Source organism: Pleurodeles waltl, chromosome 4_2 (genome assembly GCF_031143425.1).
Source record: "Pleurodeles waltl isolate 20211129_DDA chromosome 4_2, aPleWal1.hap1.20221129, whole genome shotgun sequence".
In the NCBI taxonomy this organism is placed as follows: Eukaryota; Metazoa; Chordata; class Amphibia; order Caudata; family Salamandridae; genus Pleurodeles; species Pleurodeles waltl.
The window spans coordinates 206,911,229-206,926,795 of record NC_090443.1 but is presented as its reverse complement, the minus strand read 5'-3'; the positions used below and the strand labels follow the sequence as shown (position 1 = coordinate 206,926,795).

Here is a 15,567-nt window from a genome sequence, read left to right as displayed (position 1 = left end):
CAAGCTATAACCCATGGTGGTGGGTCTGAAGGAGATTTTTTTTTTTTTATATTAGGAAGTCCTGCAAGACAGAAAGGGCAAAATGCCCCTCTCTTCTCACCTGGCTATCCAGGCAGTAGTGTTTCGCAAACATGTGTAAAGAAGCCCAGGTTGCGGCCTGACATATGTCCACCACCGGTACGCCACGTGCTAACGCAGTGGTAGCAGCTTTCCCCCTAGTGGAATGAGCTCTCAAGCCCTCAGGAGGCTGCTTCTTCGCCAAAGCGTAGCATATTTTTATACAGAGAATGACCCAGCGCGAAATGGATCGTTTCTGCACTGCCCGACCCTTCTTTGCACCAACGTACCCCACAAAGAGTTGGTCGTCCACCCGGAACTCTTTAGTGCGGTCAAGGTAGAACGATAACGCTCTTTTTAGGTCCAGTCGATGGAGACGCTCCTCTTCCTTAGAGGGATGCGGTGGTGCAAACAAGGTGGGCAGGGTGATATTTTGACCCAAATAGAAAGGGATCACCACCTCGGGGAGGAAAGAGGCACGAGTTCTTAACACCACCTTGTCAGGATATATCATGAGATAAGGAGGTTTAGAAGATAAAGCCTGCAGCTCACTCACTCTCCTGGCAGATGTAATTGCCACCAAAAAGGCTGTCTTAATAGTGAGCAGCCGGAAGGACAGTTAAGCAAGGGCTCGAAAGGAGCACACATAAGGAAGGTAAGAACCAAATTAAGATCCCACTGGGGCATAACGAAAGGCACAGGCGGGAACAGATGTACAAGCCCTTTCAAAAACCTCTGTACTATAGGTGATTTAAACAGAGATGGTTGATGAGGCAACTGAAGAAAATCCGATAAGGCTGCAAGATAGCCCTTGAGAGTCCCCAAGGAGGAACCCTGCTGGGCGAGAGACAAAATAAACAAAAGGATGTTAGACAGAGAAGAAGAAAGAGGATCAAGAGACCTCTCTGAACAATAAGAAACAAAACCTTTCCAACGGCAGGCGTAGATCGACTTAGTAGAGGGATGCCTGGCTGCCAGAATGACATCACAGACCTCGGAAGGGAGGTCATAAACCATCAACTGTCGGCGCTCAATCTCCACGCAAGAAGGCGCAGAGTTGACAGGTTCGGGTCCCTGCTGCTGCGACAGGAGATCCTCCCGAAGAGGCAGCCTGATTGGAGGACCGATGCTCATTTTGAGAAGCTCTGGATACCAAACTCTCTGTACCCAATCCGGAGCCACTAGGATTGCTTGGGCCCGGTCGTTCTTGATTTTCTTGAGAACTTTGGGCAGAAGTGGTATAGGCGGAAAAGCGTACAGGAGGCCTGAACTCCACTCGCGACTAAAAGCGTCGCCTAGCGATAGCCCCCTTGGAAACTCCAACGCGCAAAACTGCTGACATTGCGCGTTCTCTGCGGAGGTGAACAGATCTAACCAAGGTTCTCCCCACTGCTGAAAGAGTCCTTGTGCCACCTCCGGATGGAGACACCATTCGTGATCCTTTAAGCATTTTCGGCTGAGTTCGTCCGCTCTGGCGTTCAGAAAACCTGCCAGGTGTTGAACCACCAGGGTCATGCCCTGCTGTTCCAGCCATGTCCAGAGGCGTAAAGCCTCTTGACAAAGGGTCCACGACCCCACACCGCCCTGCTTGTTGCAGTACCACATTGCGGTAGTGTTGTCCGTGAACACCTGCACCACCTTCCCTTTCACAACAGGAAGAAATGCTTTTAATGCTAGCCGGATCGCCCGAAGCTACAACAAGTTGATGTGGAGCCCAGATTCCGCCGGAGACCAGTGACCTCTGATCTCCACCTCCCCCAGATGGCCGCCCCATCCCAGAAGTGACGCATCTGTCACTACCGTTAGATCTGGTTGGGGAAGGGAGAGGGGTCTGCCCTTGACCCACTCGCAGTTCACTAACCACCACTGCATATCTTCCGCAGTCCTCTCTGAGATCTGAACCACGTCGGTAAGATTTCCCTGATGCTGTACCCATTGGAACTTCAGGTCCCACTGCAGAGCCCTCATGCGCCATCTGGCATGCTTGACCAACAGGATGCAGGAAGCCATGAGTCCCAGCAGCCTCAAAGTCTGTCTCACCGAGATCCAGGATAGAGTCCGAAACATCGGAATCATAACCTGAATATCCTGAACTCGCTGATCGGGAGGATAAGCCCGATACTGCACTGTGTCCAGAACAGCTCCGATGAAAGAGAGCTTCTGAGAGGGAGTCAGGTGTGACTTCGGCATATTTATAGTGAACCCCAGCGAATGCAAGAGGTTCGCCGTCGTCTGGAGGTGGGTGACGAGAGCCTGGGGCGTAGGAGCCTTCAACAGCCAATCGCCCAGGTAGGGGAAGCCTGAAATCCCTGACCTGCACAAATGAGCTGCCACCACCGCCATCACCTTTGTGAACACCCGAGGGGCACTGGTGAGACCGAAAGGAAGCACGGTAAACTGAAAGTGCTCTTGGCCCACCTTGAACAGCAGGTAACGCCTGTGGGCTGGCAGGATAGGAATATGGAAATATGCATCCTGCAAATCCAATGCTACGATCCAGTCTCCTTGGTCTAGGGCAGACAAAACCTGAGCAAGAGTGAGCATCTTGAATTTCTCCTTCTTGAGGAATAGATTGACGTCCCTTAAATCCAAAATAGGGCGAAGGCCTTTGTTCTTTCTGGGAATCAGAAAGTAGCGGGAATAACAACCACTGCCTACTTCTGATATCGGGACTCTTTCTATGGCTCCCTTGGCCAAGAGAGCCGTAACTTTCGCGCAGAGCAAAGCTAGATGGTCCTCCATCAGCCATTCCTTTGTCGGAGGGATAGAAGGAGGGAAAGACTGGAAGGGAAGGGAGTAGCCCTTCCGTATGATCTGCAGGACCCACTTGTCCGTGGTGATGGAAAGCCAGTAAGGGAGATGAAAACGAATCCTCCCTCCAACTGGACGAACGTGATCCCGCAGAACCACACTAGGAGGGCTTGGGCGCAGTGGAGGGGCCTGTGTCGCGGCTGACCTCTGGCCAGACCCTCTGGGTCTGATGGGACCACGTCCTCTTCCGGGAAGCTGTGAAGCCTGAGGACGGTGGCTAAACTGTGGCTGGCGTGGTACCACGCCCCTCCCGAAGCCTCGAAAGGGGCAAAAGACAGACTGCTGTCGTGCCGGCACTGAAAGGCCCAAAGATCTGGCCGTGGCTCGAGAATCCTTGAACCTCTCAAGCGCGAAGTCTGCCTTTTCGCCAAAAATGCGAGCCATCAAAAGGCATGTCCATCAAGCTGGACTGGACATCCCCTGAAAAACCAGTAATACGTAGCCAGGCGTTGCGACGTATGGCCACTGACGATGAAATCGCCCTGCCCAGCGAGTCGGTCGTGTCCAAGCCACAACAGATTGTAAACTTGGCTGCATCTCTCCCATCCTTTACAGCCTGAGTGAGAGTGTCCCGTATGCCCTCCGGGACCTGGGGCAGCACTTGCGCCACCGTATCCCATAAAGTATGGGAATAACGGCCCAATAGGCAAGAGGTGTTTACAGACCTCAATGCCAGGCTGGTGGAAGAAAACATCTTCTTCCCAAGCTGATCCAGCCTCTTGGATTCCCTATCCGGGACAGCGGAAGGGAAGGCACCACGGGAAGTAGAGGCTTGGACAACCAAGCTCTCAGGAGTGGGGTGTTGTGTCAGGAAACTAGGGTCGCTGGTAGCGGGTCTATGGTGGCAGCCGACCGTCCTATTCACAGGAGCCCCTGTGCTGGGTTTGGACCACGTACCCAGAAGGACGTCTGTAAGAGCCTCATTGAAGGGCAACAACGGCTCCGATGTTGACCCACCCGGCTGACGCACTTCTGTCAGGATATTCGTCCTGACTGGCACCGTAGGCAAATCTAGGTCCAAGACCTCAGCTGCCCTACGCGCCACCATAGCGAAAGAAGCCCCCTCCTCCGTAGCCACATTAGTAGGAGAGAGCATATCAGTATCTGGAGACGTGTCCAGTCCATTGGCCTCCCCTAGACCCTCATACCAGTCCTGCTGCAATCCTGATTCTAAAGGGTCCTCAGACCCCTCCCATTCCTCTCCTGCGTCTGGCTGTTCTAAATAATGCTCAGACAATGATCTGGGCCGAATTGGCTCCGTCGACGTCGTACGACGTCGCTCCGGCTTCGGATCATCCGGAATAAGGATGGGGCTGCCACCGGTGGGCGCCGGTGGCGGAATCATCGACGTGGGACCCGGCACCGAAGGAGGCCGACTGTGAGAGACCGGCGCCGGTCCAGATCCGGTATCGGATCCTGAGGTCCCCAACGGCGCCGAGGCCGAGGCCGAAGCCACCGGCGTCCAATCCGAAGGGGCCCCTGCTGACCCCGTGGGGCCCGAAGACCCATCCGAGGGTACAGCCCACTCAAAAACCAGACGCATGGCCTCGTAGAATTCTTTTATTTGAGCGGGGGTCGATCCGGTCCCCGGAAAGGGGGGAAGACGCGGAGTCGACCCTGGCGATGGCTCTTCAGAACCGCGATCGGAACGTCGTCCCTAGATGCCTCGTCGGCCGACGGGCGTGACAAAGACGAAGTCCGCTTGGACTTATTCTTGTGCCTCTTACCTTCAGATGACCTCGAATGCAAGGAAGAGGACTTGGGGCTCCGGGAGCAGTGCCGCGACCTCCTCCTACTGCAAGACCGTGACCTCCGCTGAGTCGCGCCGACCGAAGACGAATGTCGGGCCACAAGAAGCTTAAGGGATCTCTCCCTCAAGGCCTTCGGCGCCATGGCCCAACAGTCGGAGCACGAGGTGGAATCCTGGTCCTTGTCCAAGCACCATAGACAAACTCGGTGCAGATCCGTCACCGACATGGTGCGATGACACTCACCACACGGCTTGAATCCTGTCTTTCTCGAAGACATGACTCCAAACAGCCAAAAAAGCGTCGACAAACAGTTGAAGCAGGGTAGCTCTTTCTAAAACTGCGCTTAACCGGCACGGAAGGAAAAGAACTGACGTACGCGTGCCGAGTTGGCGTCTATATAGACAACCGTGACGTCCTAGACGGCTCCAAGGACGCAGACGGCTCCAAGGACGCAGACGGCTCCAAGGACGCTGACGACGCACGCGGAGCTGGTCGACGCACGCGGATCCGAACGATGCCGCCCGACGGCGCGCGTGAAGTGTACTGCTCAGAAAAAACTCCAGATTCGAAGCTGACGCCAGGGAATTCTAAGGTAAGGAACCTGCAGCTAGAAGTCTCTATCAGATCCCATTTGACAATTTGAAGGACTCACACTTGTGAAGTGATGGCATGCCACATGGGAGAAAATGTCAAACCTGCCTCTGATAGGGTGGCTGTGAGCCTGGAACAGCACATTAAAATGTTTTGTGGCTGCATCAGCCGGGGGATTGGGGAACTGGGCTTCATGCTGCCCTTGTTGTCCTATGGGTATTGCAATCTCAGCCACAAAAAGGTTATAGGGTCTGCTGGGCTGGTTGCATGGGTGGGTGCTGGCAGTACTGAAAACTCCTACCATAGCGAAGGAGGGGGAGGAACATCTGGTGGAACCGACAAATTGGAGCAGCTGTCATTAAAACGCTTGCGAGCCAAGTCTGCTTTTTTTGCTAAAGAGGCAAGCGCCATCAAAGGGAACATCTTTTAAGGAAGGTTGGCCATCCTTATAGAAGCCCATAGATCTCATCCAGGTATTCCTCCTGAGTGTTACACTGGTGCTAATTGACCGACAGAGGTAGTCTGTAGTGTCTAAACCACATAAAATCATACATTTAGCACATCACTGCCTCCAGAATGACTTGTGTAAGCACAGAGTGTAAGTCATCAGGCACAATGAGTAGGACCTGAGCAACAGAATCCTAAACAGCACATGTATAGTGACCCAAAAAGTCGATGGAGTTGTTAGACCACACTGAAACTAGTGGTTGAGAACATGTGTTTTCCCAAAGTTTCAAGACGCTTAGATTCTCTTTCAGGTGTAGTAATAGGAAAAGCATTGGGGTAGACTTTGCTCGTGGGTAACTGCACCAGTAAACTCTCTGGAGACAGATGTTGTGTTAGGAAGGACGAATCAACAAGGGCACCCAATGGTTTCTTGCTATCTGCCTTTTTATCAGTGGTCCAGAACATGGGTTTGCCCATGTCCCAAAAAGGGTGTCTTCATCACAACTGCCAACAAGGCACTTTCTTAAATATCCGGCCCACGTGGCAAGACCAGTCCAGTGTCTGGATGAGTATCCAATCCTTTGCCATCTTGCAGCTCATCATACCAGTTGTCCTCAGTATAAGATTGAGCAAGTTCATGCCCTTCATCATAACTGTCATTATAGGAATCTGTGCTAAAAAGATTATGGATGCTCTGGGTCATGTATCAGAGTTCAATGGGTATGCCGGAAGGCTGTGGACCAATGAGATCAGGGTGCTGCCTCGGTAGAAGTGGAGTCAGATTGGGGTGGGAAAGTGGCTGTGCTTTTCCGCCTGGCCTCGATGTTCTAGGGTCAGGTGTAGGTTGTGGCGCTGAGACCGACATCAACACAGAAGTCTGTGCGGGGTCTATAATGACTATAGGCTCCATTTGTCACTGAGGGTAGAACCACCAGCAGTGTTCTAGGTAAAAGTTGGAATGGGCCCTTTAACCACGAAGGCACATAAGAGGGACAGCATAGTTTTGCAGAACTTCTGCATTTGCTATGGTGTCATTTAGGGACCCAGCAATTTGGGCTGCCTTGAGACGAGTCTCGGAATCGGCTCCAAAGGAGACAAAGTTTGTAAGCAAGACCGAGAGAGACATTTATGCCCACACACCTCCTCAGGAGTTGAAGTGGCAGGAAGGGGATTAGTCCAGCTTGAACATTTTGTGCTTCTCTGTTGACTTACCCAAGGAATTCAACAGTGATGAAGATCTGCAGCAAGAACAACTTAGGAGCTGGAACGAGACCTTTATTTTGACTATGACCAGTCCCACTGGAGAGACTTCTGGTACTTGGCGACGTACAGCTTTACCTCACAGTCCCAAATGGTCTTCTGATTCATCAAGATGCAGTTGCTACAAGTCTTGGAGTCAGGTTTTGAGCCAAAGGACAAATCTGTTAGGGATCACTGCGACAGTCCATAGAAGGTTTGAACCCTGTGGTTTAAGGGGGTATTCCCTTGCATACTGATTACTTTGAGTGAATGTTGAGAAAAGAGTCTAGTGAAGAAATAAGCGGCGGCTCTGTGTGCATTTGGTGGTGTGGAAAGAAAGGACCTGACATCGATGTGCCTGGGAGGCACTTAAAGAGGCTCCACATGTCTCTAGTGGAACAGTGTCTACATGGAGCCGCTTACGGACTCCAAGCAGTGTGTAGTGGTACTGCTAAAGATTTCCAGATCCAGTCTGAAGCCTGGAGTATATTCAAAAGGTGAGGAATCTACGTTTAGAAGTATCCATCAGAAACAGAAGGTTGCACGTTTGTATATTGTACAATCAATTACTACAAAATTAAAAGGATACGTGTTTCCTTAATAATGACATCTCGGGTTGCTTGGTGAAAAACCATCTGGTAGAAAACATACACGATTTGGCAGACAAATTCATCGTCTTCTTGCTGAGCTGCAATATAAACAGTAATAAGTCATGCTATTATGTGTAAAAACATAATATTTTTAAATCTTCTCGGAAATACTCACTTTTAAATCACTTTGTTAAACACATCAAAATTATCACATGATGGTCATAATGACACATCAGGCAGCTACTACACAACCATAATTGCTATGAAAGAGGATTAAAAAAATGTTGATTTTAAAATATTACACTGGTTGATGTGGTGATCTGGATAGAGTGAATTTCCTCATAGAGCTAGGTATTTCAGACTGGAGTCATCTAGGACAGTGCAGACAGTGATGAAAAGGTGTGATTTTATGACCTTTCCTAAAATGGTTCAGTCTAGATGGTGTTAGGAAAAAGGGAGAATACCAAAAACCTGTAAGAAGTATGTGTTTAAACATTAACTTGTCAAACACCTTTGAGCACATGTAAGGGATCCACCAAATTTCAAGCCCTCCTCTTAATTAATATTTACATACAACCTCTCAATGGCCTCTCTGCAATACCTTGTGGTACATTTTCAAAATCATGGGCACGATACTCCAGATGTTTTCATCTATCTCCAAAGGACAAAGAGAGAGTGGATGAGGTATTTGGTACGATACATGTGTCAATGGATGCCACTATGCATAGCCTGAATGAAAATAAGTCCAGATTTCAGTTTCTGAGACTGGATACATGGCAGATTAAAAAGGGAGAGTTGCACAAAGTTTATTTACAGTACTTGAGTCTGAAACCACAATAAAGGAGAATGTTAACACTTTGAATCATTTTAGACTTGTGATCATACAAGTCTGCCCACATTAGCAGCAAAGTTTTAAAACGTTATTACCAACTTAACATACTGCCTAAATTACTCTTCTTTCTAGAACAAGAGAGGGATTATTGGTGGGAAATTGTATATCAGGAATGCTCTGGTGCCTGGTAACGAGGCTAATCTAAATAGGAAAGACTATTTGCACTATGCTGCACAAGGTACACTGGCTTAGAGAATTTGCTTCTGAACATGGACTCTAGCCTGCAAAGCAGTGTATGGAAAAGCCCTAGAATGTTTAGGAAACATGTCCAAGTCTACTAACTAGTTAGAAACTTTGAACCACCAGTATCAAACTCCAGTGTCCCTCCAAAGACAGCTGGAGGAATGGTCTTTTTCTAGTTCTTACGGTTTTGGGTCCCACAATGCAATCCAGATGTTAGCCACAATACTGAGCTTTGGTCTAGTGTGCCTTCCAAGTTGAGAATGAAGTGGTCTATAACTTGGTGGCAGTTATGACCTAGGTTTCCAATGGTAAAATACGTCCGGTTAGAACCTGCAATATACATCTGTGCAGTGGATTAAAGAGAGTACATGTCAAAAAGGTGAGGACTAAGTTCACGTCCCACTGTGGTGGAAACAAATGCTGTAAACCTTTTAAGAAGAGCACCACAATATAGATAGAAATAAAGGCTGATCCGGCAACTGCAAAAAGGCCAAAAGAGCAGACAACCTTTAACAGTACCCAAAGTAAATCCTTGCTGGGCCAATGATAACACAAACAAAATACTTCAGATAACTTTGCTTATAGTGGATCTATTTGGCTGGTGCCACACTAACCCAAAATGTTGTCCCAATGGCTAGCGTATACTGATTTTGTAGAGAGATGCCTCACTGCCAAGACATCAACAACTTCAGAAGGAAGGTCGAAGGCAGTCAACTGCCATTGCTTAACCTCCAAGCATGGAGGTGTAGATTCTGCACACCTAGGTGCTGGTGTGACAGAAGATCCTTTTGAAGCAGCAGTTTAAATGGAGGACAGAGGCTTATGGCCAGAAGATCTGGGTACTACACTCTTCTTACCTAAACCAGTGCCACTAGGACAGGTTTCTCCAACGGGTAGCTCGTGAGGCAGTGGTAGCTCTCCAGCTACCTGTAAGTATCTCTCCTGTGTGCATCCCAGCCAACTAAATCAAAACCTTTCACTTGGTTGAATTGATTTATGTCTGCCAAATCTCTGTATAAAAGGCAAAAAAATTGTATATTTGCAAAGCTCATAACTGATGTTTGAAGAAAAATGGTTGGATATCCAAAATATATTTAAAGCTGATTTTGGACTGAAACATCATGTGGTGAGACTTATTACTTATATTATTACTTCCGGGCAGGGGTACTGCGGCTGATATGTGTTACCTACATAGAGGTATTCTAAACTAATGAAGCTTTTTTAACATTACTACTAGCAACCCTGCCTGATGCACTGAGGTGATCACTGTTGGTAATCCTGCATATGGTAGCCAGTAAGGTATTCTGGTCTGATGTGGTCACTATTACAGCACTAATATTTTAATAGCTCATGATGATTTCATTCAACATAAGTAGCTCTCATTACATAAAAGGTTGGAGACCCCTTCACTAGGATGACCTGGGCATGGTTGTTTCTGATCTTCGTGGTGGAATGAGTCCAAGAGACAGTCTACTTGGGAACTCAAGCAAACAAAACTGCTGACATTACACGTTCTTGGTGGTGGCCAAGACATCAAGCCAGGGTTCTCCCTATTCTTGGAAGATGCCCTACACCACCACTGGATGTAACTGTCATTTGTGATTCACTAGGTATCGAGGGATGGGTTTGTTTACCCTGGTATTTAAAGTTCCTGCTACGTGGTTCACCACAGGTAAAGCCCCTGGCAGCCCAGCCATTTCCAAAGACATACAGCCTCCTGACACAGGACCACCAGCCCCACTCCGCCATTCTTGTTGCAGCACCACATTGCTGTGTTGTTGTGTGTAAGTACCTGCATTAGCCTGCCTATGATGGTGTATAGGTAGTCTTTCAATGCCAAGTAAATCACCTGCAACTCCAACAGACTGATGTGGAACTGGGCCTTTGTCTGAGAACAGAGACCTCTGATCTCCACCTCTCTCAGATGGCCTCTCCATCCTGGAAGTGAGATGTCAGTCACCACTGTCAACTCTGGGCAGGATACGAAGAGGGGTTGGCCACATTCCCAATCATGGCCCAGCATCACCACTACAGGTCTTTTGTAGTACCCTCCAAAATCTGAATAAAATCTGGCAGATTCCCCTGTTGTTAAGCTCAGTGGAACTTTAGATCCCACTACAGAGTCCACATGTGCCACAACGCTTCACCAGCATCCTGCAGGAGGCCAGCCCACCCCTCCCCCACCCTCCTAGCAGCCTCAAGTCATCTCGACTGAGACCCAGGCGAGAAGCGGAAGCATCAGAATCATAGCTTGAATGTCCTGGACTATCTGCTCTGGAGGAAAAGCAAAAAATGGTACTGTATCCAGAATGGTTCAGATGAACTGGAGCATTAGCCAATGAGCTAGGTGTGACTTTGGCACATTAACAGTGAACCTAAACAATGTTAGAAGGTTTGCTGTCGTCTGGAGGTAATTTATAACTGTCTTGGATAAGCCAACTTTCAACAGCTAGTTGGTGAGGTAGGGGAAGATTGGGACGTCTGAACTCTGAAGATATGCTGCAATCATCACTTTTTTGAACATACAAGGGCCACTGGTGTGGCTTAAAGGGAGTGCCACAAATTGAAAATGCTGCTGGTCCACAGTGAACCAAAGATGGCACCTGTGGGAATGCAGGACGGGAATGTACAATCCTGCAGGTCTGTTGCTATCACCCTATCTCCAGGTACCAGGGCAGACAGGACCAGGGCTAGTAAAAAGCTTCTTGAATTTGTCCTTTTGCAGGAAGACGTTGAGAAGGCAGAGATCCTAAACAGTACTCTGTCTTTCTTTGGCACCAGGGAGTAAATGGGAGTAACACCCACCTCCAACCTACAATGCAGGAATCCTCTCTATCGCTCCACTGGCCAGAAGAGCCTGCACTTCCTGTTGCAAGGTGGACAGCTGCCCCCCCTCCTAATCAGTCACCCTGATATTGAAGGCAGGTAAGGCACAGCCCAGATGGACAACTTGTAGGTTCCACTTGTCTAAAGTAATTGCTTGCCGCTCCTGGAGGTAATGGTTGATCCTGCATCTCACAGGATGCCCGAGTGTCAGGAAGGACACACTAAAGGGATTATGCAGCTGCAGCAGCTGAAGGAGTGGTGGATGAAGGTGCACATTGCCATTGATATTGTTGCAGCACCTTAAGACCTCGGCAACAATAAAAATGAGAGGCCTGCTGGGCCAGTGGTGTATTCTGGCATTGTTGGTATTGAAGACTCCTGCTGTAGCCACAGAGGGTACAAAATTGCTGATGGAATTTTCTAGCCATTCAGACAGACCTAGGGAATATCTCATGGTCCTGCTATCTTTGAACTGTTCCAGGGGAGAGTCTGCTTTTTCGCCAAAAAGGGGAGAGATAACAAAAGGCATGTCCACTAAGGATGACTGGACATTCCCTGAGAAGCCTGTGTCTAATTGCCAGATCCAGAAAGCCAGTGGTATCAAAACAACAACAAATTATAAACTTCGTCACGTCCTGAAGTCTGGAATGGCTGGTAATACCTGGGCCATTGTGTCCCAAAGTTCGTGAGAAAAGTGGACTAGGAGGCAGCTACCATATACAAAGTGCAAAGCAAGACTGCTGGAGGAGAACAGTGACTTGCAAGATGGTTTGATGCATATGGACTCATGATAAGGTGGGGGTGATGCAGAAGGAGTTTAGGTTCTCCTTCGTTCGAAGTCTGTACTACCATGCTCTCAGGCGTAGGATGTTTTGTCACAAAGTCAGGGTCACCATGTGCAAAAGGAACCAGCGCAGAGCAATAAATCAGAACCGAACTTAGCACCAAGGCCGGTGCAGAACTTAAAGTAGGGTAGAAGGCACAGATGGTGCAGAAGGAAGACTTGCCAGCATATGTCTAACTGGTCGCTTTCCCTCAGATCCTTGGGTCTTGGAGGAGAGACCAGAGGGAGCCAGTAAAGTCCCTGAAAAGAGTGAACGGTCTCACAAAATACTTTGATTCGCTGTTGTAGGGAAATGTGATTTTGACTGTTAGTGCACTGGGTCCCTGCTTACCAGGTCCCCAGTGCCAGATCTCTTTCACCAAAACTGCACAGAAGATTTGCGCAGTTGGCAAACTCTTTAGCTACCTCTGTGAGTCCCTAGTAAATGGTACCTCTGGTACCTAGGGCCTGGGATACTAAGGAAAGCCACTGAGGGCTACAGCATCAATTGTGCCACCCTCAGGGACCCCTCATCAAACCCACACAGTGCTGCTTTTGCAGACTGCGTGTGTTGTTGCAGGCTAAATTGAAAACACGGCCTGTCACACACCCCTGTGTGCCAGGTCCCCTAACACTGCATGTCCCAGGTGTAAGTCACCCCTATGACAGGGTGCATCCAGGCACATGTGAGGGCATATATGCATGAGCAGATATGCCCCTACTATGTCTGCCGATTCGGAGCCACAGTAAGTGCACAGGGAAGCTATTTTAAATGCATGTGCTGGACACTGGTCACTACGAGTTGCCCAGCTACAAGATGGTTTCTCTGAATACTGGGATGTTTGGTATCAAACATCTCAGAATACTAAATCCTCACCTACCCCAGTAATGGACTTATCAAAAAATGCATACAGAGGGCACTTTAGAGGTACCCCGTGAAAAGCTACCCAGCTGCTGGTGTGTTCAGTGACTGGTCCAAAACAATGCAGCCACCCTAGACTGAATTCTGGCTCCAGGAGGTGAGAGCCAGCGCTCTCTGAGGCCCAGAACAAAGGCAGTCTCTGGGCGCCAATGATAACACCTCGTCCAGAGCAGAATGGACATTCCAGGGCAGGAAGCGTCAAAGGCCTTGCTGTCTTTAAAATGCAACCCAGGTCTCTCCAAAAGGCGGAGATGACTAACCCCCTTGTCCTAACCCCACTTTTGGCAGCAGCACAGGTGGGAAAATTAGGCAGATTAGGAGTTGTGCCCACTTTATGCCAGTCCCACCCCTAAGGTGGACGAACTGAAGTGGACACTACTTTTTAAATTCCTCCCTCTTGTTTGGAAGAAAGTAGGTCACTAGGGTTAGGGTTTGACCCACTACCCAAAGGAAGTGGTCATAGAAAGTGTGTAGTCACCCTAAAGATGGTCAGCCCAGTGGCTACTGCCTGGTACTCCCTGTAATGGCACTAAATTGAGTATTTAGGTGGCACCCCTGAAACCTAGAACTCAGATCCTGACTACCTACAAAGAAGAAGGACAAAGAAGAGTCACCCCTGCAGAAGAAAAAGAAGCAGCAGCAGCTGAACTAGTATCAATCCGTTCGGCCTGCCTGCTGACCTTAACGGACTCTGCACAAAAAGACTTGTGCAGCTTCAAGAAATCCAGGAAGCCTGCCTGCCTTCTAAAAAGACTCAGAATCCCAAGAGCAGCAGTCCTGCTCAGCAACAGTCTGGAGACCCAACACCTGAAATAACCTCTGCACCTGACAACCTCGATCCCGTAAGAAGCCCAACAATGGTGCCAGCAGGGCTCCACAGCTCCGAGTCCACATGAGTGCCACCTCTCCCGGACTCATCCAAGTCACCTGCATGCAGCCCCCCTTTCCCACAGCCTGGTGGTGAGAGAAAACCAGAAACTTACAGCAACCACCATATCCGTCATCTCCGATGCCGACTGAGGAGGGCCACGGGTGCCAACAACGTCCCCCCCACTCCACTGAGCTTGAGTCCACCTTGGTTGTCTGCCTGCTGGACTCCCCGTCAACGCCTGCAACCGCAAAACGCAGGAACCCCTGACCATGAGTACTTCTGGGCGGTGAAACCCAACAACAAATGACACCCCTGCATCCGTCACCCCTAGGCTCTGGACACAAGGACCAATGGTGCACCTACCTTCCTGGACATCTCAAGTCTTTGACCTCCCTGCTTCTTGTCCCTGACCTGCTTCCTAGCTAGAGCATGCAGCCTGTCTTCGCGGGGACCAAACTCCCATAGGAAACCATTGGGCACCAGACGCCTTACTGCACCTTTGCACCCAGCCACCCCAGTGCCGCCCGGTGTGACCTGTAGGTGTGGTTCAGATCAGTGCATAGTACTTACCCTAACTTCCTGAGATTGGCTTTGTAAGTCATTGTTAACTCTGTGTTTGATGAACATTGTTTTTCCTCCCTAGGATAACATTGAGAGAACTCTAAAAATTGCACAGTGATTTTTGAAACTACAAAGTATTTATGCTTAACAGTCTACTTACCCGATTACGAAGTTCTTGGGTTTGAAACATATAAAAATAATTGTTATTTTTTTAAATTGGTCTTGGATTTATTAAGTGAGTGTGTGTCTCATTTATTGCCTCTGTGAGTACAACAAATGATTAGCACTACCCTCTGATTAGCCTAACTGCTCACCCACACTATAAGAAATGGAGCATTAGTCCTATCTACTTTTGCCTCTGCAATACCAATTAGGGATTCTCTGCTCAGTGTACTTCATTTTAGCTTATTATATGGAGAGCTAGCCTCCTACAGCTGTGTACAGGGTCACTGAGGGACCTGTAATTTTAGGTCTAGATCTAGGCTCAGACCAGGAGGCACCTTGATGCCCCCACAACTTCTCTGGAGTTTGAGGTTGGTAGGAAGCAGCCAGAGGCCTGCTTGGGCTTCTTATGTTTCTTTTCGGACCAACTTGATGACTTAGAACACAACAATGATCTGCTGTGAGAAGGGGAGCGTTCCCTTTGGCTTCGACCGGTTAGGGTGTGCACTCTTTTAATGGTTAGCAACATAACGTTTTGCACTGCAGTCTGGTATGGCCTTCGGATTTATCTGGGCACAGTTGCTTCATGCCCTGGAGTCATGTTCTGAACCCAGGCACCAGAGACAGACCACGAGGGGATCCGACAAAGACATCTGCTTGCAATAGTCCCTAGACCGCTTGAACCCTGTTGTTTTGGGAGAGAACATTTCCACTGCACAGTGGATTTTAAAATTTTTGAAGAAGAAGTCTCCAAAGAGACCATGGAGAAGCTCCAGGTCTTCACACAAGTGGCATCATGCTGAGATTCTACAATGGGCCTTGTATCCTTTATAACAAATTT

General features: G+C 48.8%; 1 protein-coding gene across 1 annotated transcript in view; it reads right to left on the bottom strand.

Annotated features, from left to right (window-relative positions):
* Window positions 1-15,567, bottom strand: part of KIFAP3 (kinesin associated protein 3) — a 1,147,560-nt gene that overhangs the window by 289,493 nt on the left and 842,500 nt on the right. Inside the window, exon 16 of the mRNA XM_069231084.1 lies at window positions 7,486-7,584. Coding sequence (XP_069087185.1) covers window positions 7,486-7,584 — 99 coding nt within the window. The remainder of the gene's footprint in view (window positions 1-7,485; window positions 7,585-15,567) is intronic.